The sequence below is a fragment of the Mastomys coucha genome, unplaced genomic scaffold, assembly GCF_008632895.1.
Source record: "Mastomys coucha isolate ucsf_1 unplaced genomic scaffold, UCSF_Mcou_1 pScaffold16, whole genome shotgun sequence".
In the NCBI taxonomy this organism is placed as follows: Eukaryota; Metazoa; Chordata; class Mammalia; order Rodentia; family Muridae; genus Mastomys; species Mastomys coucha.
The window spans coordinates 35,212,003-35,234,254 of NW_022196898.1; the positions used below are offsets into that span (position 1 = coordinate 35,212,003).

The 22,252-nt window shown below is 37.9% G+C and overlaps 1 protein-coding gene across 6 annotated transcripts in view; it reads left to right on the top strand.

The window, feature by feature from the left end:
• Positions 1-22,252, top strand: part of Lrba (LPS responsive beige-like anchor protein) — a 547,775-nt gene that overhangs the window by 72,042 nt on the left and 453,481 nt on the right. For all 6 annotated transcript variants that reach the window (XM_031374244.1, XM_031374245.1, XM_031374247.1 and 3 more), the window contains 9 exons: positions 367-488; positions 576-702; positions 1,528-1,647; positions 3,137-3,283; positions 9,539-9,736; positions 9,885-10,018; positions 14,150-14,258; positions 14,571-14,723; positions 19,924-20,092. In XM_031374244.1, coding sequence (XP_031230104.1) covers positions 367-488; positions 576-702; positions 1,528-1,647; positions 3,137-3,283; positions 9,539-9,736; positions 9,885-10,018; positions 14,150-14,258; positions 14,571-14,723; positions 19,924-20,092 — 1,279 coding nt within the window. The remainder of the gene's footprint in view (positions 1-366; positions 489-575; positions 703-1,527; positions 1,648-3,136; positions 3,284-9,538; positions 9,737-9,884; positions 10,019-14,149; positions 14,259-14,570; positions 14,724-19,923; positions 20,093-22,252) is intronic.

Here is a 22,252-nt window from a genome sequence, read left to right on the forward strand (position 1 = left end):
CAGAAATCCACCTGCCTCTGCCTCCCAAGTGCTGGGATTAAAGGTGTGTGCCACCACTGCCCAGTGCAGTACTATTTCTTTAAGTTAGAATTTTTCTGGCTATTTCTGTAGTAAAAAAGGGAAGATATATTTGGTCTCAGAAGCTACACTGAATGTTTCATTTAATTAATTAATATTTACTAATTTTTATTTGGGAAGATTTAATAGTTACTAGAAGTTTTTTCCAAATAAAGTCTGCTTTGTGATGTTTTTATAACTTAAAGTAATATGACACAGGAGAGACACATACCATTGGAAAGTCTCATTTTTATGAGTTCAATAATAAAATTTTTCAAGCAAGTTAATAACTCTATTTCTTTCCTTTAGGCTATTGCATTACCTCCTATAGCCAGATGGCCTTACCAGAATGGTTTTACATTTCACACCTGGCTTAGAATGGATCCTGTAAATAATATTAATGTTGACAAGGATAAACCATATTTGTATTGGTATGTATTTCTAGCATTGATTAGTGTTAACACCTTATTTTGAAAATGAGGCTATTTCAAGGTAAAATAAAAACTTACTCTTCATAGTTTCAGAACTAGCAAAGGTCTTGGCTACTCTGCGCATTTTGTTGGAGGCTGTTTGATTATAACCTCAATAAAGTCAAAAGGAAAAGGCTTTCAACATTGTGTGAAATTTGATTTCAAGCCACAAAAGGTATGTGCTCTTCCCAAGTCGGCTCCTTCAAGAAGTTACACAGCTTGCAGAGTGCTGGGCTAGCCATGTGTGGTTTTGTAGCTGTTTATGCTTTTTCAAAGTATGTTTAAGTTACTTCGTAGCTGTTAACTGCTATGGTTTGGATCATAAAATGACGGAATATTTAGCTGTTTGTAGGTTTTTTTTAAAAGTGTGTGTGTGTGTGTGTGTGTGTGTGTGTGTGTGTGTATGTATGTATGTATGTGTGTATGTATGTATGTATGTGAGTGCTCAAGCTGCATGTATACCTGGATGCCAGAAGAGAAGAGGGCATCAGATCCCCAGACAGATGGTGAGGCACCATGTGGTTTCTGGGAATTGAACTCAGTACCTCTGGAAGAGCAGACAATGCTCTTAACCATAGAGCCATCTCTCCAGTGTGGTTATTTGTAGGTTTTATGAGAAATTACAGGAGAAAAGAAAATGATACTTACTTTATACTGTCTTCTTTTATACAAGTTAGAATTAGTAAAGAGTCATCAATAACATGTGTCAAAGGCAGATACATTTAAGTAAGTATGGGAAAATGTTCAAAATTTAAGGAAAATATTTATACTACTTATTTGTGGTGATATGTTTGAAAATTTTCATAGTATTACACTGGAAAAAATATCTAGTGATTAAGATTAGTCTGCTGTGATTTTTCTGAGACAAATACTGTTCTAGAAGTTGGATGTTGGGTTAGTCAAAGTACTCAAATTTTATTTTCAAATTTAAATCTTCCACATTTTAGTTACTATCACTGTGGTTGTATTACTAAGAGAATCGTTATCTTTGCTTACTCAGTGGTACATGGTAACTATAGTACACATTTACAACCGATGGAAGAACAGTGAGCTTCGATGTTACGTGAATGGTGAACTTGCTTCCTATGGAGAGATAACATGGTTCGTCAACACCAGTGATGTGAGTAATTTCAAAAATGTTGCCATGTGTCTTAGGATATCTACTGCTGTGATAAGCACCATGACCAACAGCAGCCTGGGGAGGAAAGGGTTTATTTGACTTATACTTCCACATCACTGTTCATCATCAAAGGAACTGATAGAGACTATGGAGGAGTGCTGCTTACTAGCTTGGGCCTCTCGTCTTGATCAGCCCATTTTTTTATCAACCCCAGGATTGTCTGTCCAGAGCTGTTACTGTCCACAGTGGGCTGGACAGTAGCCTCCAGGCAAGTGTGAGGAGGATGTCTGTCTTCTCTCTAAGGTTCCATCCTTCAGATGTCTCTAGCTCATCTTAAGTTGACAAAACTAGTCAATACACTATGAAAAACTATTATTTTAAAGAGATGAAGTTTATAAACAAAAATATTTTAAAATCTGAATATATATTGTGGACACCGTAATGTTTTTTTTATAGGCATAATTTGGCTACTGTATTTTTTTGATAAAACTTGATTTATCAGTTAGAGTATTATTAAGATTTTATCATAAAATCGTTCTGAGTTTAGATAAAGATGGTTATTTTATAAAGAAGTAGGTGATACGTGCCCATACTTCTTCGCTGCTATTGGTACTATCATTTTTTATTATGTTTTCAGAATTCAGAGGTTAGAATGGAAATAAGAATGATCTTATTTGTCTCCTTCTAACATTCTTTTTATAGAAAGCTTATAAAAACACTAAGGAAAATGCCTTCAAACTAAGCCATTCACCTATCATACCATTTTTATACTTCTGTTCATGTTGATAATGTTAGCCTTCAGAGCTCATGGTGTCGCATCAAACACCTCTGAAACTCAGTTCTGTCACTTACTAACTGTATAATCTACTTACGTTGCACTTGAGAATAGGTGTGCAACACTGAGTTCCAGAACATAGTGCTGATGGTGAGAAGGTAAGCTTCCTTAGTCTCAGAGCAGTCACTGCTAATGAGAGAAGGGTCCCACAGTCCCAAACCCACTCATCATTTTCCTGCTGCAAAGCTTGCCCTTCAGTTGAGATGTTTAGCTTCTTAACTTAGTATCGTATCAACTTGCTTGATTATCTTTTTATTGTCTGTTTGTTAACAAGTTGTATTCATTGTAACTTAGAGAACTTGTGTTCATCCATTTTCAAGATGCCATTCCCAATCACCACTCCAGGTGTGAAGGAAAAAAATGCTAAATGAATTTTTCTTCTATTCATGTATAGTTCAGAAAGAAACACACACACACACACACACACACACACACACACACACACACACACTCACACATTTACCTGCATGTGTCTTGGTATTTTTTTTACTTAATATATTGTATTATATTATATTATAATGTTGATACAGTTCTATCTTCTTTGTCAAAATGGAAGAGTTTTAATTTTTCATGGTGTTTCATTTTTTATATGTGTTATCTATCACTCCCAGAGTGGTTTTTTTTTTTTTAAGTAAAACCTGCTTTCTCTTACAGACATTTGACAAATGCTTCCTGGGCTCATCAGAAACAGCAGATGCGAATCGGGTGTTCTGTGGTCAGATGACTGCGGTTTACCTTTTCAGCGATGCTCTTAATGCAGCTCAGATTTTTGCCATTTATCAGCTAGGCCTGGGGTACAAGGTACTTAACTTACTGTCTACTGTTTAGTGGCTGAATGCCTTTTGGGTTTGATTTGAGGGTGGGTCATACACGGGGATTTTGCCTTGAGTAGTCATAATGTATGTCAGGGCACTGGGAGCATGGCAGGGAAATCACAGGGGTCAAAGGGCACTTCCCAGTTTGAAGAAATGCAGCATTCTTGACATGTGTGAGGTACTGTGAAAAGTGCTTGCTTAAGTTTCAATTTTTTTTTATACTCTAATTCCCTCAATGAAGGCAAATCTGTTTTTAAGGCAACATAAAATTGTGCATATTCATGGGGTACCACAGTATTAAAATACATATTTATATTATGTTCAGATCAGGATCAGAATATCTCTCTTCTCAAACATTTATCATTCTTCATGATAAAATGTTCCTACCTTTTCCTGGAATTTTTAAAAATATATTGTTCTTATTTATAGTTCTCCTGCTGGCCAACCGTGCACTATAGCTTCTTTCTTTCATGTGTAGTACACATTGACTATTCTTTCTCCACCACCACCTGTCTGGTATCCATCATTCAACTTTCACTCATAAGAGATTGACAGTCTTAGATTAAGTATGAAGAGGATCAAGGTACATTTATCTGCCTGTGTCTTGGGCTATTTTACTTACTATATGTCCTCCAGTTCTATCCACAGTGTCAAACTGACCCAATTTAATTAATTTATTTTAATGGCCAAATAATATTTCATTCCATATATGTGCCATCTTTTTTTTTTTTTTTCTCTCTGCCTCTCCCTATGAGACAGGGTCTTTCTACACAGTCATGGCTGTCGTGGAACCAGACTGATTTAGAACTCACAGAGATCCTCCTACCTCTGCCTCAGTAGTGCTAGGATGAAAGGCAAGTGTTACCACACTCAGCCCATTTTTAATCTCTTAATGAGCACTTTTTATACTCATGGCAATTGTGAAGGGTAGCGTTATAGTCATGGGAGTGCAAGTGTCTCTTTGACATCATTATTTCATTTTGTTTGGATATTTACTCAGAGATAGGATTGTTCCCATTGGAGGAACATTTATAGCCTTCCTCCCCCAACTCCTACTTCTTTTGAGACAGGGTCCCAAGTATTCCCAAGCCAGCCTTGAACTTAGTACATAGTTGATGCTGGCCTTGACTTCCTGATCAGCCCGTTTCCACCTCTCAGGTTTAGGGATTATAGCTCTACATTACTACGGCTGGCCTCCCTGTGGTTGTGATTTTCTTACTGGTCTGAGATACTAAAGATCTCTCTATTGCTTATTGGCCATTTATTTGTGTTTTCACACCAATTTCTTTTGTGTGATTTACTTTCTTACCAGGTTTCAAGAGTTCCATAAATGCTGTGAACATTATTTTTTCTCAGATGTATGATTCATAAATTTCTCTTGTGTACCTTGGTTTTTATTTTTAGTATGGGTTTTGAAGAACAGAAATTTTATTTTATTTTACTTATTTTTTTGAGACAGGGTTTCTCTATGTAGTCTTGACTGTTCTGGAACTCACTCTGTGGACCAGGCTGGCCTCAAATTCAGAGATTTGTCTGTCTCTGCTTCCTGAGTGTGGGATAAAAGGTGTGCCACCATACCTGCCTCAGGAATTTGATTTTTATCAAGTATGACTTTAAATTTTTCAGTTTTTTTTGTGTGTGTCCTTATAAGTACTTTACTACAATACTACAAAGATTTTCTTGTTTTCTTTCTTAGTTTTATTGTTTTAATATTTCTCTGTTGGTTTGTGGTTCATTTTGAATTAATTTGTCTTTTTTTAATGAAGTAAGCAAACGGTTAATTTTTCCTCCTGTAAGTACTATGGTCCGATGATAAATTTCTGTAAAATTCATTGAAGCTTAACCCTCAAGGAAGTGATGTTAAGTGGTGAGCCTAGGAAGTAATTAGGCCATGAAGGCTTCCTCGTGATTGTGATACTCTGCACACATTTATGGTAGGACCAACTATGATTAGCAAGCAGAACCATGGGAAGTAAAGTTAAGTTACTTATAAATTACCTATAAGGCATATTTTTTTTAAATAGCTGGGATGAATGTTAACAATCAGTGTCCTCTAGTGTTCCTTTAATTTTATTTTTTCTCCCACAAACACTGTTCTTTCTCTTTTGTATTATCTGGGCATTTTTTTAGGTTCTCCTTTATTACTGGACATAATTTTTCTTATTGCCAATAAATGACATGTTGTGTAATGTTTGGTGTGGAACCTTTCAATATGGTCTTGAATATTCCTTTTTTTCTTGTTTTATTACTGTTGTAGATTTTACTTCTAAATATTTTATATTAATAGAAAGACATTTTAGAAGCAGTATCTGTCCACCTATCATCTATTTAAAATGTATGTGTATATGCAGTACACAGCTTTTAGAGAAATGTTTTGCAGTGTTGCCATGACTAGTCTGAAACTCTTACCCTTGTATAATAATCCTGTCACCTCCCGAGTGTTGGGACATGGGCATGAACCATGTCTTCTAGCTCTACAATTATCAGCCCTATCTTTTCTTTTCAAGTTCATTTGCATATCTTTTAAGGGCATTAAAAATGAGGCTTGTGTGTTTTCTATTTATTATGTGTCCACTATTTCTAGGACATGTAATTTCTTTATGCAGATTTACATTTGCATGTTTATTAGTCCATTTTTCATTACTGTAGTGAAATACATCTGACAGGCTGACTAGAACAAAAAGAACAGTTGGTTCTAGTTTTAGCAGAGAATCTATGACAAGAGCCATGGAATACAGATGTGCTTCCTCTTTAGGGTTCTGTCCCTTCGTAGTGTTACCAGAATTTACTGGTGGGTACTTTTTTTTTTTCTTTTAACCATATTGACTTTCCAAAGCCCCACCTCTTCTGGACTTTACAGATCTTCACAGTGGGAAAATGGGAATTGACTTTCAACTTGTGTTAGTTTGTGGGACACATGCAAGTCATCTAAACCATTGCACTGTCACTTCTGAACATTTTATTCATGTTTTTGGTTAATTCATGTTTTTCTTTCTCTTTTCCTGTCCTGCCCCAAGTGGGGACTGAACCCAGGGCTTTTGCATGGTGTTCTTTACTCTTTTGTCTGTTGAATTTTGCTTACCCACTTATCCATTCATGGAAATGGTGTTGCTTTCACTTTGGGTTGTTATGAATAATATTGATATGAATACACAACATGTGGATGTATGCCTTCATCTTTTGTTCTCAGTTAACAGGGTTACATATTCGAGAAATTTCCATGTTATTTTCCAAAATGATTGCACCATTTTATATTGCCATAGTAGTCTATGACATTTTTCTCTGTGTCTTTTCCTATTTGTGTTATTGTCAGGTTTTTTGGTCAGAGCTATCCTTGTGAGTATGGCATAATCTCTCATTGGTTGTGTACATGTGTGTGTGATGTGCACACCTGTGTAAAGGCCATCTGCTGTCCTCACATCACTCTCTGCCTTAGTACCATGACACAGGGTCTTTCACCTTGTACTGAACTTGAGCTAGGCTGGTAGCCAGCAGTCCCTTGTCTCTGCTCCCCATAGTGCTTGTGTTACATAAGTGTATAAGTGTGATCATGCTCACCTTGGTGCTGGGGATCCAAATTGAGGTTCCCATGCTTGCTCAGCAAGCACTAATACCCACAGAGCCATCTCTATGCACTCTCTGTCTGTGCGCTCACTATAACTGTGCGCTCACTATAACTCTATGCTCACTATAACTGTGCGCTCGGTATAACTGTATATTCACTATAACTGCACTCACCATAACTCTACGCTCACTATAACTGTATGCTAACTATAACTCTGCACTCACTATAACTGTGCTCTTGCTATAACTGTGCTTACTATAGCTGTGCATTCACTATAATTGTGCACTCACTATAACTATGCTCACTATAACTGTGCGCTCGGTATAACTGTATATTCACTATAACTGCACTCACCATAACTCTACGCTCACTATAACTCTACGATCACTATAACTGTGTGCTCAGTGTAACTGTATGCTCACTATTGTTTTGATTTATATTGCTCTGATAATTTTTAATGTAGAACATATTTATAAGCTATTTTGTGCGGCGCTTCTGCTGCCTACCAGCAGCAATAACGACTGAACACCTGGACTTCTTCTCTCGACGGTTTACTCAGGAATATTCTTTTGTTACAGCTCTCCTAGGTACCCAGGTGTTACAGCTCTTTAAGGTACCTAGGTGTTACAGCTCTCCTAGGTTTTTAAGTGTCACAGCTCTTCTTGATGGCATGGCTCTTCTTCTTCTGCTTCTTCTTCTGCTTCTTCTTCTTCTTCTGCTTCTGCTTCTGCTTCTTCTGCTTCTTCTTCCTAGGTGCTGCAGGTCTGCTTGCTTCCGTGGAGTGGCCCCGACTGTCTGGAGACAGCTCCTTATATACCCGAGCCTGAGCCACCAAGTCCTTCAGGATTGGTTCCCTGTCAAACCCTCATTAGCATACACCTGCTAAGGAGGGACGCATGCGCAGTACACACCCACTTGGGAGGGCGCATGCGCAGTATACACCCACGCGGGAGGGGCGCATGCGCAGTAGAATAGTCTATTGCAGCTGCGGCCGCCATCTTAGATACGATTGTCAGCGGTGGCCGCTTAAGATCTAAGCAGCTGACGATCAATCTGACGATCGATCGTATCTGCGTGGCTGCCTACAGAGAGGCACAGGACATGCTCACCTATGGCAGGGGGAAAGAATTAAGGTTGTTTGGAGCCCTGCTCATCCCCGCTTCAGCCCCGTAAAAAGCAGCCTGTGTCTGACAGACATCCGCCATCTTGGATACGATCGGCCGCTGCTGACGACGATCTTATCCAAGCAGCTCCCTACACTATTTGTATATTAGTATTGAAAAAACTCCTTCTTTGTAATTATGTCATGTTTTCATTGTTTTATGAATTGTTGTTTTGAGACAGGATTTCTCTTTGTAGCCCTGACTGTCCTGGAACTTGCTGTGTAGAACTCTTAGAGATTTGCCTGCCTCTGCCTCCTGAGTGCTGGGATTAAAGTTGTGTACTACCGTTGTCACCCAGCTGTTTTATGAATTTTTTTTTATTAACTTTTGTTTTGCTTTGTTTTGTTTTTTGAGACAGAGCCTTGCTAGGTTGCTCTGACTGTCCTCTTGTGTAGCTCAAGAGGGCCCTCATCCCACAGGGATCTACCTGCCTCTGCTTCCTGAGTGCTGCCATTAAAGGCATGGACCATCTTGTCCTTCAATAAAAATTTAAACTGTGCCAAAATACACATAATTTAGTTATATCCATAGTGTTGGTACAACTGATTTTACAATTCTTCCAGTCTGCTTACATAAACTAGACAGCTGTTGTGTTGTTGAGCTCTGTGATTCTGGGAGCTATTGAGTAGTCAGTCTTCCTACTTTCTAAAGTACGATTTACTTATTTTCATTTTATGTTTGTTGATTGATGTTTTACTTACATGCGTATCTGAGGTGTGAGATTCCCTGGAACTAGAATTACACACAGTTATAAGCTACCATGTGCATGTAGGGAACTGAACCCAGGGACCCTGTAAGCACAGCCAGTGCTCTCAATAACTGAGCCATCTCTCCAGCCCTGTTTGTGCAGTCTTTCATTGATTAAAACATTGCCTTTAGATGTGTGACTATAAAATCATTTTTGACAGCATTGAAGGAACATACAAACGGCAATACAATAATAATAGGAAATTTCAGTATGTACTTTGACTGTAGAAGAACAAACACTAACTTAGGTCAACAAAGAGGCAGAGGATGTGGGCAACTCTATAGACCAGGTGAACTTAACACACAGAACTCTCTGTATAGCACCCACTTGGTATATGTTCTTCTTGAGAGTGCATGAAGCAGTCTTCAGGTCAGACCATCTGGTGGGCTACGAAACATATTGGTAAATTTAAGGAGATTGAAGTCATTGGATATATTATTATGATGAATAGAACGAGATTAGAAAACTTGGAAAGATCTATACCATGGAAATTAAATAGCACACTCTTAAACAACTAGTGATTCAGAGGAGATGACACAGAAGGTGTTGGAAAATATCCTGCGATAAGTGAAAGTTAATATAAGTTAAGCTTAACATGATGCAACAGTCAAGAGGGTAAACCATGGAGGTAACGACTCACATTATGTGGAGGGTCGGATATCTCACCTGGTATCATTACACTTTATGTTATGGTTGTTTGTAGTTAGAGTTCCTTATGCTGTGTGTATCTTACAATTTCTTGTTTTTTGTTTTTGTAATTAACAGGGCACATTTAAATTTAAAGCAGAAAGCGACCTTTTCCTCGCTGAGCACCATAAACTGTTGCTGTATGACGGCAAGCTCTCCAGTGCCATTGCCTTCACATACAACCCACGGGCCACAGATGCCCAGCTGTGCCTCGAGTCATCTCCGAAGGACAATCCCTCCATCTTTGTTCACTCGCCACATGCACTCATGCTCCAGGTACCGTCTCAGAAGGCGTGCTTGTTAGATTCTATTAAACATGCGGCAAACCACATCTTAGTGTTCCTGTATTTCCTGTTGTATTTTAGTCTTAATTGCTTTAGAACAGAAATCATTGAAACCTTTACTGTGCTTTATGTTTTTTAAGGATGTAAAAGCAGTTTTAACACATTCCATCCAGAGTGCCATGCATTCCATTGGAGGAGTACAAGTTTTGTTTCCGCTTTTTGCCCAGCTGGATTATAGGCAGTATTTATCTGATGAGGTTGATTTGACTATCTGGTGAGTGGTTTTGATTTCTTGTTTTGAGAGAGCGTTTTCCTGTGTAGTCCTTACCCCACTGGTAGGCAGAGGCAGGCAGAATCACTGTGAATTTTAGGTCAGCCTCGTCTATATAGTGAGTTCTGGGACAGTAAGGGGTATATAGCAACACTATCTCAAAAAAGTAAAAACCAATCAAGACAAATAGAACATGGTGTGTGTGTGTGTGTATGTATATGTATATACACATATACATACACATATATACATACACATATACATACACACATATACATACACATATTATACATACACATATATACATACACATATATACATACACATATATACATACATTTAAACATTTTAAATTGGCAGGGGTTTATTATGGGGAGAAAAGTTTTTATATTTTTGTTTTTTTGTCATCCATTGAAATTTAAACATTTTAATGGTAAGACAAGGGGATTTTTGTCTTAAAAAATTAGGTTGTATATTGACATATTTTTATAACTTATATTACAGAGTGGAGTCTTAACAAAAGCAGAGACATATGAATTTAATGAAAAATTGTAGAACACGAGAGCTATCTAAGTGAATGAATTTCTTGTGGCTGCATATTCCAGTGAAATAAAGTATTTGATCATGAATTAAATGATCATATTTCACTTATTCAGAAATTTGAATGAGCTTTCAGTTTTTTCAAAATTCTTCTGTATGTGACTTGGTGTCTATGACCCATGTATCCAACTGATGATGAATTAATTTTCTTCAGATTATTTTTATGGAACAAAAATTACTTTTTAATTTTTTTCTGAGCAGGATCAGATGTATCATTTGCCAACGCTATTAAGTTAAATACTTTATTTGTGGTTTGGGGGCTTGCTGTGTTCCAAGCTGGCCTCCCACCTGCTGACCTCCTGCTGCCTATTGTTGAGTAGTTGGAATTACAGGTATGCTTTATTGCACCTGGCTTGTTGACTGTACTTTAAATTATTCTGGGCATGGTAATAAGCTTTTGTGATTGCTTTGTTGGGGGTTAGTTTTTCTTTCCTTTCTCCCATCCTTTCAGTCTCTTCACTGGTGTAGCATAGCGCTGCTGTTGAGAATGAGGTTGACTGCCAGTCTTGCTGTATCTGTGGTCTTTCCTGGAGTCACTGATAAGGAGGTGGCAGCTGATCTTCTCTTTTCCTTTCCTTTTGGGCTTCTCTAAATATTGTGGGTGGTAGAAGGAATAAACTATTTCTTTATTCTTTCTTTTGGTTTTGGAAACAGGGTCTTACTCTGTAGACCTTCAACTCCTAGAAATTCTCCTGCCATTGCCTCCCAAGTACTGGGATTAAAAGTGTGCACCACTATGCTAGTCTAGGAACAAACTACTTTTTTTTTTTTTTTTTTAAAGATTTTATTTATTATATGTAAGTATATAGTAGCTGTTTTCAGACACACCAGAAGAGGGCATCAGACCTCATTACAGATGGTTGTGAGCCACCATGTGGTTGCTGGGATTTGAACTCAGGACCTTCAGAAGAGCAGTCAGTTCTCTTAACCACTGAGCCATCTCTTTAGCCCCAGGAACAAACTTAGTCCAGTTTGTAGCCCTGCTTGTTTTGATACTTTAAACCATATTCTTTTTGCTCTGTTTTATTTCTTTCTTTTGTAATCCCTAACTCTTAAAAATGAATATGCTTTATTGTCTTGTTATATCCATTCCTTTTTTCCTTTTTAAATAATATCTTTATTCTTTGAGAATTTCACACATGTATATAATGTATCTATTTTGGGTTTGAGAGTATGTTTATTTCTATTTGATTCTTTTTCCATAGGATGCATTTCAGTTATTCTTATTCCTCACCTCCAATTCCCCGCACATCTTTTCAACATCTCTACTCACCCAACTTCATGTTCTTTCTCTTTCTTAAAAAACAAAGACAGAAACAAAAAAAAGATAACAAAACCAAGCAAAACCTTAATAAATAAAAAATGCCAAGCATACCAAACCAAACTAAAACCAAACAAAAAGTACACACACACACATACACAGACACACACACACACACACACACAGACACACACACACACACACACACACACACACACACACACACACACACAGAGTTTTATGCTGGCCAACTACTGGCATGGGACCTGCCCTGGATATGCTTACTGCCATGCTATTGGAGAAAACTGATACTACCTTTCTCAGCAGCTATCAATTGCAAACAGCTTCTTGATTTATGGTGGGACTTTGTGTCCACTTCCTCTCTATGCTGGGATTTCTTTTTCTGGTTTGATTTTGTGCAGGTCTTGTGCATGCTGTCACATTCTCTGTGAATTCATACCTTCATCATCCCCGTCATGCCTGGCAGATACTGTTTCCTTGGAGCCATCCACCACCTCTGGTTCTTAGAGTCTTTCCCCTCTTCTTCTACATAGGTCCCTGAGCCTTGAGGGAAGGGGTTCGATAAAGACATCTCACTTAGAGCTCAGTGCTACAAAGTCTGTCATTCTCTGCACAGTTTCTAGTTGTGTGTATTAGAGACTTCACTGGTGAGTGCTGAATGGTGCACTGATCTCTAGGTGTAACAGTATACCCTTAGGAGTAGGGGTTTTGTTTATTTGTTTGTTTCATTTTTATTTTTAAATAAATTCTTTTTTAAAAAAATTTATTTATTTCACATATATAGATACATTATAGAGCTGTCTTCAGACACACCAGAAGAGGGCATCAGATCCCATTACAGATGGTTGTAAGCCACCATGTGGTAGCTGGGAATTGAACTCAGGACCTCTAGGGGAGCAGTCAGTGCTCTTAACCACTGAGCCATCTATCCAGCCCCCAGGAGTAATTTTATTTTTATGTCCCTATAGCAGAATAATAGTGTTAGGTTCCCCCTGGGCCCAAGACCCATCTAGTCTCAGGCTCTTGGGTACCACGAGCCACGTATGGGTTCCATCTCAAGGAGTGGGCCTTATATCTAATCTAAAAAGTGGTTGGTTACTTTTATAACTTGTGTGCCACTTTCACCCGTATAACTTGTAGGCAGAGTGCTGTTGTAAATTGTAGTGTTTGTAGCTGCATGATATTGATGATGATACCTTCTCTCTTCTGGTAGCTTGCAAAGCGCATGCGGGCATCATGAATACTAGTTAGTAGTAAAGCTTCTCTTTGGGCACCAGGGTTATTTCTCCATGTTTAGGGATATAAGTAAGTGGCTTCTTCAGTGGTAGGGATTATTGTCAAGTTGTGGAGCTTGGCAGGACTCCTTGGCCAGTGACTCAAGATATAGCAAGATATAGCAAGGATGAATTCTGTTCCTGGCCCTGGAAGTTTTATTGGTGTCATAATATATCCAGTTGGGGCATTGTCTCCCCCATTATATGGTGACTTTGTCTAAATTCCTTTCATATATGTATACATTTTAGGAAGCTTCTTCAGTAATTGGTTTCTATATGGCTTTTGAAAAGGCCTTTAATGTTAGTTTTCCCTCCTTTACATTGCACTACCAGTCCCTTCCCATTTCATCCTCCTATTCTAGTTTCTCCTTTATCTCTTTCTCTTTTTGAAATTTTATTTATGAGTACACTATAGCTGTCTTCAGACACACCAGAAGAGGGCATCTGATCCTATTACAGATGGTTGTGAGCCACCATGTGGTTGCTGGGAATTGAACTCAGGACCTCTGGGAGAGCAGTCAGTGCTTTTAACTGCTGAGCTGTCTCTCTGCCCCCCCCCTACCTCTTTATAAAACTGTATCCATTAAGATCGTGATACTTTCCTTACACTTATATTTATTACTTGTTTCCAAATGTTCAGATGTTCACTTTTTTCTATGCAGTGCATGTTTGTCATAGTTTCTAAGTTACTAATGTTCGTGATAAAATACATAAAATTTTGAGTGACTCTTAATCCTACAATTAATATTTTTTTCTGAAATAATCTTGGAGATGGTTTTAGTAGGACTTACCTTTAAGTGTTTTTGGGGGTTTGAACCCAGGACCTCACATGTGCTAGATAAGCATTCTTCCATTGAGGTACATTCCAGTCCTGAGACAGAAATTTTGACTAAGATAAGTGGAAGGCTGTATATGTTGAATCTAATATTTTCTTGTGGAATATTCTTTCTCAAACCATTGCGTTTTGTCTTATTCTAGTACAACCTTGCTGGCTTTCATCATGGAGTTGTTGAAGAACTCAATTGCTATGCAGGAACAGATGCTTGCTTGTAAGGGCTTTTTGGTAATAGGTTATAGCCTTGAAAAGGTAAAGTACGAAGTATTTTTTTATTCTTAATATTGGTTTGCAAATCATGTAATTGTTTGTCTACATGGTTAAGAAATGCTGTCTACAAGAATGTCTCCTTTGCCTGTAGAAACTTAAGTGAAACTGTAGATTTTGTTTTACCTTGCTTTCTGTCCTCTGTGTGGAAGTGTGGCAGTGAGCTTCATGCCTTCTTTAACTTTGAGCATAGTTTGTAGACAAGTTCTTTTTTGGTGTTGACAGCTTGTAATTTACTTACCTTCCTTTGAATTAGCAGTAACCTTTAAACTACTTTCCTCCCGGCACCCCCCGCAGTCTTCCAAATCCCACGTCAGCAGAGCAGTACTTGAACTTTGCCTTGCGTTTTCAAAGTATTTGAGCAATCTGCAGAATGGGATGCCCCTCCTGAAACAACTGTGTGATCACATCCTTCTTAACCCAGCTGTGTGGATCCACACTCCAGCCAAGGTGATGTATGCTGATCTCCTTTCACTCTCTGTTAGTGTTTGTGTTTGAGAACAGTGGCAGTCGTTAGAGATTTCTTTTTTCCTCTATATATTGATAAGCCAAATTCCAGTGGATAGCCAGTTTTGAATAAGCGTATTTTTTTTTTTAGGAAAATGTTCCAGTCAATATATCTATATATCTATATATCTATATCTACATACACACACACACACACACACACACACACACACACATTTATTTATAAAAGCTAACAGAGCTTTGGCTTCATTTTTCTGTGTTAAATAAGGTTTTAGTTGAGAGGGTCTTTGTTTGCTGAGTATAAATCCAAGAGCAGTTCCACTCCATCTTTCCTAGAATCTATACTTCTATAGCTCTGTTCTTTTGTACATGCACATGTGCATGCACACACTCATTGCTTCTCCCTCTCTTCCTTCTCCCCATTTCCTCACATCTTCTCCTGTTCCTGTTGTCTGCCTCTTCTGTGCATACTTCAGCCAGTATGGATTTCATTTTACAGCTGATGCTGAAATACCACATTTCATCGAAGGCATAATATAGTGGTCTCATTAAATGTTAATTTTAATATTAAATAACAGAAAATTTTTAGGTGTTTGCCAAATAATTTTTCAGTACTTTGACAACAAACTACTTATTCCTACGTGAACATAAACGAGTTTACTACAGAGTTTGAACAAAATCTTTAAGAAACTCTCATCTATTAGTTGTCCTAAAAACTTAGTAGTATTAATATTAAGTTAATACTACTAAGTTTACCATCTGTATTTACAATTTTTCTTAGAAATGGTGTTATTTTAACCCCTGTTCCAATTTCCCCTCCCCCTTTGCCCACTTGCTGTGTCTATTATAGCACATACTTACTCTAATTGTCAGGAAAAAAATATCTGCAGACTTTCTCTTCTGGGGTCATAATATCTTATTTTGAGCCAGTCTTTTCAAATGGTAAAGAGAAACACAGCTGCCAACTGTGATTGCCATTTGGAAATAATCAGAGGAGGCAGCTGGAGGTTGTAGCTTTTTATCTCCAGGTTAAATTTGACCTCTTTCTCTTCTATGACCCTCAGTCTTATTTCTTTTCAAAGATTGTTTCAAGTTACTTTAAAAATCTTTTAGTAGACATTTTTTTTTGTCTTACTAGCCAGCATATTTGTAAGGCTTTGTGTCTTTTTTGAAGTTGTCAGAAGGTGTCTTATTATATACCTAGTCATAGAGGAGTGTTTTTTACTTTAAATTTAATCACATGACTTCTCCATGTTCCTAATAGTATCTCAATTTATTTCTTTACACTTTTAACTAAATTTCCTTAAATACCTTTTAGAATTTGTAATTGACTTGATATTAAATTAAAATTCTCTGTCAGCTATTTGCTTGGTATATTCATAAAGGATTTTATTTGCTCTTAGTTTATCATAAACACAGTTATAGCAAAGGATAGATCCGGATTGTTTGAGTGGCAGGTCATGTAGGTTGCAGGGTGAGAGAAAGCTTTTTTTTTTTAATTAGATATTTTCTTTATTTACATGTTAATTTCTTTTTTCCCAGTTTCCTCTCCAAAAAACAAACAAACCAAAACAACAAAAACAAACCCCCTCCCCATGCCTGCCACCCCACCGTCTCCCACTTATTGGCCCTGGCATTCCCTTACACTGGGGCACAGAACCTTCACAGGGCCGAGGTCCTCTCCTCCTATTGATGATCGAATTTGCAATCCTCTACTATACACATGCTGCCAGAACAATCAGACCCCTCCATGTGCAGTCCTTGGTTGGTGGTTGAGACCACCAAAAAGGTTGAGGAAGCTTTTTTTAAAGAGCACAGTACAGTGCATGTTACACTAGGCTTTCAGGGAACGTGTGAGCTGCTGTAGAGTTAAAGTGAACCCTCCTGTAGTTCCTGAGGTTGGAGCTGTAGATTTATGGTCTAGCCTTTGGTTTGGGAAGGGAGTGAGGAGCTCCTTATAGTCTCACAGTTTCATTTACCTTAGATTTGCTCAGAGGTAATCTTAGAATGACCTTGAAGGAACTATCATTTTTCTGGTCTGCAGTGGTTTTTTGTTTACTCAGAGAGTATTTGTGGAATAACTACTTCATTCTGGTCAGTATGGGTAAAGTGGTGAGCAAGTCAGGCTTGATTCTTGCACTCATGGATATTAGACATAGTGACAAAGAAAGTTGCTGCGTAGGTGTGATTAGATTGTATGATGAGTATATAAGGTAAGAAAGGTTTGTTCCTAATTAGCATAGAGGTCTTTACTTTCATTTATTAATGTATATTGCTGTTAAGTCCAATATATTTTCCTTGTCATAATATCATTCTTAAAAATTATTTGATTTTATATCCCTTTTTTTTTTTTTTGGTTTTTTTTTTTTGTTTTTTGTTTTTTGAGACAGGGTTTCTCTGTGTAGCCCTGGCTGTCCTGGAACACACTCTGTAGATCAAGCTGGCCTCGAACTTAGAAATCCGCCTGCCTCTGTTCCCAGGTGCTGGGATTAAAGATGTGTGCCACTACCGCCCGGCTGATTTTATATACCTTCTGGCCAATTTATTTATTTTTTATATTTACAAAATCTTGTATATCTTGTTGTTATTTTTGAGACAGTTGAGCTCTGTAGGTCCCGGCTGGCCTAGTTCTCTCTTTGTAGCCGCCAGTCTTGGGCCATGATCTTCCTGCCTTTGTCTCCCAAATTCTGGGATTACAGGTTTGCATCACCACACTGGTCTTCCTGTATGTTCCAAACATGACAAACACTCTCATCATATCCTTTCTCAGTCTCTCAGATTTTAGTTTTCTGTTATTTTCAGAGCGAGGTAATCTCACAGCTAGCTACAAGCCTTTCCGCTAGTTCTAGGTTTTGTAGTGTAAAAATTCAGATATCCTCAGTAAGTTGGCAGTTACCATATGGATTCACTGAAGACTGGTTCCCCAGTTGTGGTTGCTGGCTGAATCAGTTGGGGAAAGTTTTTAAAAACAAAAATGTAAAGCAGAATCCTACTCCATCCACTGCTGATTTTTGATTTGATTAGTGTTGGGTATGACTAAGGCTTCATAATGTTTAAAAATGTTTCCTAGGTCTTTTAATGCACAGGTAGGTTTGGAAAATGACTGTTCCATATGTGTGACACAGTTTTTTTCAGCCACTATTTTTCTTGTTAGAAGTTTACTTTCCTTTTGTTGGCCTGCACTGCTACTTTGCCTTCAAAGCCTCGCCTCATGCTTCTTGATTGATGAGGCTCTCCCTACAGATACACCGTATCTAACCACAGCAGCTCTGGCCCTCAAGTCACCATGTTTAACATCTTGAGACACTGCATTCCGTTTTGTGTCATGACCTTCTGTTGTTGTTGTGTCCTTAAGGTGCTGGTGATGGAGCCCAGTGCTTTTGCACTTGCTGTGCCAATGTTCTGCTGCTCAGGTTCTCTGCCCTGCCTTGAGGGCTCAGTGTCTGCTTTTGTGGCTTGACTTTTTCGTGTACTTTTCATCTCCTTATCTGTAATCCTCAATCTAGTGCTAAGTATATGGGTACATGTAAATATTTTTGACCTGAAATAAAGTGCTTACGAATTTGAAGTATGTTATAAGAAGTATTGTATTGTTTAGTGACAGATAAGTTGGGGCTACCTATTTTAACAGCAGTAAATACATCAAAAACATTTAAAAAATTACTTGAAATCTCAGCATATTTTTTATTTTTTTCTATATTTCGGTTGTCTTCTAAACTCCAGTTTAATCCAGTTAAGCACCATTGTTTTTTTTAAACATATCTACTATTCAGATTGCTAATTAAATCTCAAGTTGGTTATTTATAGGGCATCTAAGAGGTATGCACTTAATACTTGCTTATTTAGAAAAAGTCCCAAGCAACAGCAAGTCTTAGCACAGGGTTGAAAATGAAAATGCCTAGTGTCCAGGAAGTATTGTAAATGTTCAGTTGCAAATGCACGGAAGTAGTTTAGTCTAAGGGGGGATTGTGTATGCTGGGCATGCAGTATTTCAGTTTATAAAATATAAATACCCACTAGGCAGAAAATGAGAAGCTTGTGCTTGGGGTGTGAGAGGAGAACAGGAGTAGCCCTGATTTTCCGTTGCTGTAAGAACTTGCGTATAGCTGTTGCTAAGGTTTAGAGTCAGGCTTTCATTGAAACTGTATGGAGATGAATTGTGCTGTGATGGGGTAGCACTTACATTCTTGTTTTCTTATATACAACAAGAGCTTTTATGTGAAGTAAATATAGACATATGTACATTTTTATGTACTTAGTATTTTTAGCCATACCAGCCTTTTGAAAAATATCTGTGTGTGGAAGTATCTAAGTGTGTGCATTATCATGTGAGAATGGGGTGCCCATGCGCTATGGGACCCATGTGGCCGTTAGAGGATATCTTCCAATGTAAGTTCTTGTCCTTCACATTCTTTGAGACAGGATCTCTTGTTTACCATTACCCATGGCTGCTGGCTTTCAAGTGTCTGGGGGTTCTCTTATCTATGCCTTCTATCTCCATCTCTGTGTAGGAGTGCTGAGATTACAGACATATGCTACTGTGTGCAGTTTAATATTGAATCTGGGCATCACACTTATTTGCCAATTGCTTTACCCAACAAGTAAATCATCCCCCCTCTCCTAGCGTCTACTTTTCTGCAAAATACAGAATGCATTTATATGTACAAATCAATTATTTAAGGCCAGACATGATGGTATTTACCATTAGTTCTTAAATTCCAGCATCCAGGAGACAGAGGCAGGTGAAATCCTTTGAGTTTGAAACCAATCTGGCCTATATACTGAGTTCTAGACCAGCCAGGGTTACATAGCGAGATCCTGTTTTAAACAAATAAACAAACAAACAAATCTACTCAGCCATTGACCAAGAAAAGCACACAAAATAAAACAATAGCTTAAAGCATAAAATTTATTATAAAGATACAGGTGCTAATGAAAAGTTGATTGTTGCTAAATGGGTTTAAGTAAATTATTTTCATGGGCTAATATAACAAAAAGAGAGATATTTTGGGATATTTATTTTATAAGGAGTAAGTATGTATGCTTGTGTGTTTTGATGTCTGATATGATGTCATCAAGCTCAGCATCTTACTCTTTGGAATAAATGTAGTCCAAATATAGTTGCCTATGAGATGGGTACCAATGATCTTCCTTGCCTGTGTTCTTCCTTTTGGTTTTGTAGGTTCAGTTGATGCTTTATACTTACCTATCCACTGAATTCATTGGGACAGTCAATATATATAACACTATTCGGAGAGTTGGAACAGTGCTGCTCATCATGCACACACTGAAGTACTACTACTGGGCAGTGAATCCTCAGAACCGAAGTGGTATCACCCCCAAAGGATTAGGTATAATAATTCTGCTCTCTGAATGCTATGTTGTTCACATGGATATAAAAAAATCAAGATATAAAAGAAACCAACAATACAATATTTTTCATTTTAATTTATGTGATTACGTGTTTTGCCTGCATATATATCTGTGTATTACATGTGTGGTTAGTGCCCTCAGAGGCCAGACGAGGGTATCAGATCCCTTGGAAGTGGAGTAGAAGGTTGTGAGCTACTGTGTAGGTTCTGGAAATCAAACCTGGATCCTCTGATCAAGTGCTCTTAACCTCAGAACCATTTGTGCAGCCTGTGGTTGAGGAAAATTTATTAGTTTGTTATAAATTACTGTTGCCAACCGTGTATTACTGTTGTAGAAAAGGCGGCTGTTTTTATTTAAATGAGTTGTTTGGTAAGCAGATATGATCAGGCTAGATGTTAACACATTGCCTCTGAGAAAAAGATATTAGTTGCTTACTGGTGTTGGTGCTGAGCTAGCCCAGAGTGAGAATCATTGAACATGGTGCTTTGTGGAGATGGAGGTTTCATAGAAATGGAGGTTTTTGTTTATAATAAAGATGTAATGAAATTCTAAAATTTCAGTAATTGTTTGCTTTCATAATCAGGAAAGGGAATAGCATTGCAAGGGTGATATTCTCTGAACATGTGGAAAGTTCATGAAAGGTCAAAGTAAAACTTTTCAAGTTTTGTAAAACCTAGATCAAACTGGCTTGTGTTGAAAGGAAGCACAGGTCTCAGGTGCAACTGGTGCAGGTATTCGAAGATGCTTACAGCGCCACCTTTGTCTCCACATGGACTAGCTCTTTCGTGTTTTCAGGAATCCCCTCCCTTTGTAGTACTTAGCAGCCATTCTGCTTTTGAGCCCTCCTAACTGTGAAGAGCAGCGCCCTGTAGCAGGTATTTTCAAGTCTCTTTTGGTCTCTGTGTTGCTCCTTCGCTTGGGTTGATTCTGTGCCTGACTCTATGGCATTTGTTACTGTGCTGCACTTGGAGGTGCCTAACACACAGTCTGAGATGAGGGTGCATCCTGTTCTTTGATAGCATGTAAAGACTGTTGCGTCAAATTAGAAGTCAATGCTCAGGAGCCAGAAAACCATGTCTTTTCATTATTGTCAAAGGCGTTGACTGTTCAGTGACTTATAAAAATAGATCTTGTACTTTTATGCGACCTTATGCTACTTTACCTTCAAAATGAACTCTTTATTCTCTGAGAATAATGCATCAACAGTAAGAAAGCTGCAAACACAGCTCATACCATGTGTTTAAGCTGAGGCACTTGCAGATCTAGGCCAGAACTTTCTGATGAAGATTTCATGGTGGTGTAGGACTTTCATGTACAAGTTGATTGCTAGTTTCATGTCCTGATCTTCATTTTATAAGTAACTAGTGACTTCAGGAGTCTCACAGGTCAGCTAAGAGAGCTGGGCAAATTTTGTAGTTCTTGTCTGTTTAGCTTGTTATTTGTCTAGGAATTATCATGTGGAACACATTTTACACAATTTTCTTCCTATTTTAATTGATCTGTTGAAGGTCATGGTGGTCTTGTGCTTTGGTGGTCTGGGCACTAGCTGTAAATACTGATTAGTGGGGGAAACTGTTGAATTTATGAGGCAAACAGGTCCCTAACTTGAGGTCTTGGAACAATAGTTATTTGGTTTCAGAGGTTTTGTACTTTGGAATTATATGCTTGAGACATGAAAATTGACTTAATGTGAGCCATGTGTGACCAATGACTTGCCCAAGTACTGGAGATGCCAGAGGTAGTCAGCAGAATGTTTCTCTTGTTCATTAACAGTCTTGTGTGGTGGAGAATTTTTCCTGTAAGCGCTTAAAAGGGACAATTGTAGAAAAAGTTGTTTCATACCCAGTTTGCATAATAACATTTTACCGCCTAAAGATTAGATTTTTCTTTTGTTTTTCTTTTCTTTTCTTTTCTTTTTTTTTTATGTTTTTGGTAAATTTCTGTTGTCTTAGAAACAAGAGCTTTCAGAACAAAATATAATACTATTATCAAGTATAATTTTTATCACCATGTTTATTTTTGAAATCCTTTCACCTCTTTTAAGTATGAACTTTTAAAAAACTATTTGTCAACATTTTATATGTATACGATGTATTGTGATCATACTCACTCCCCATCAGCATTCCCCGCCCCCCATG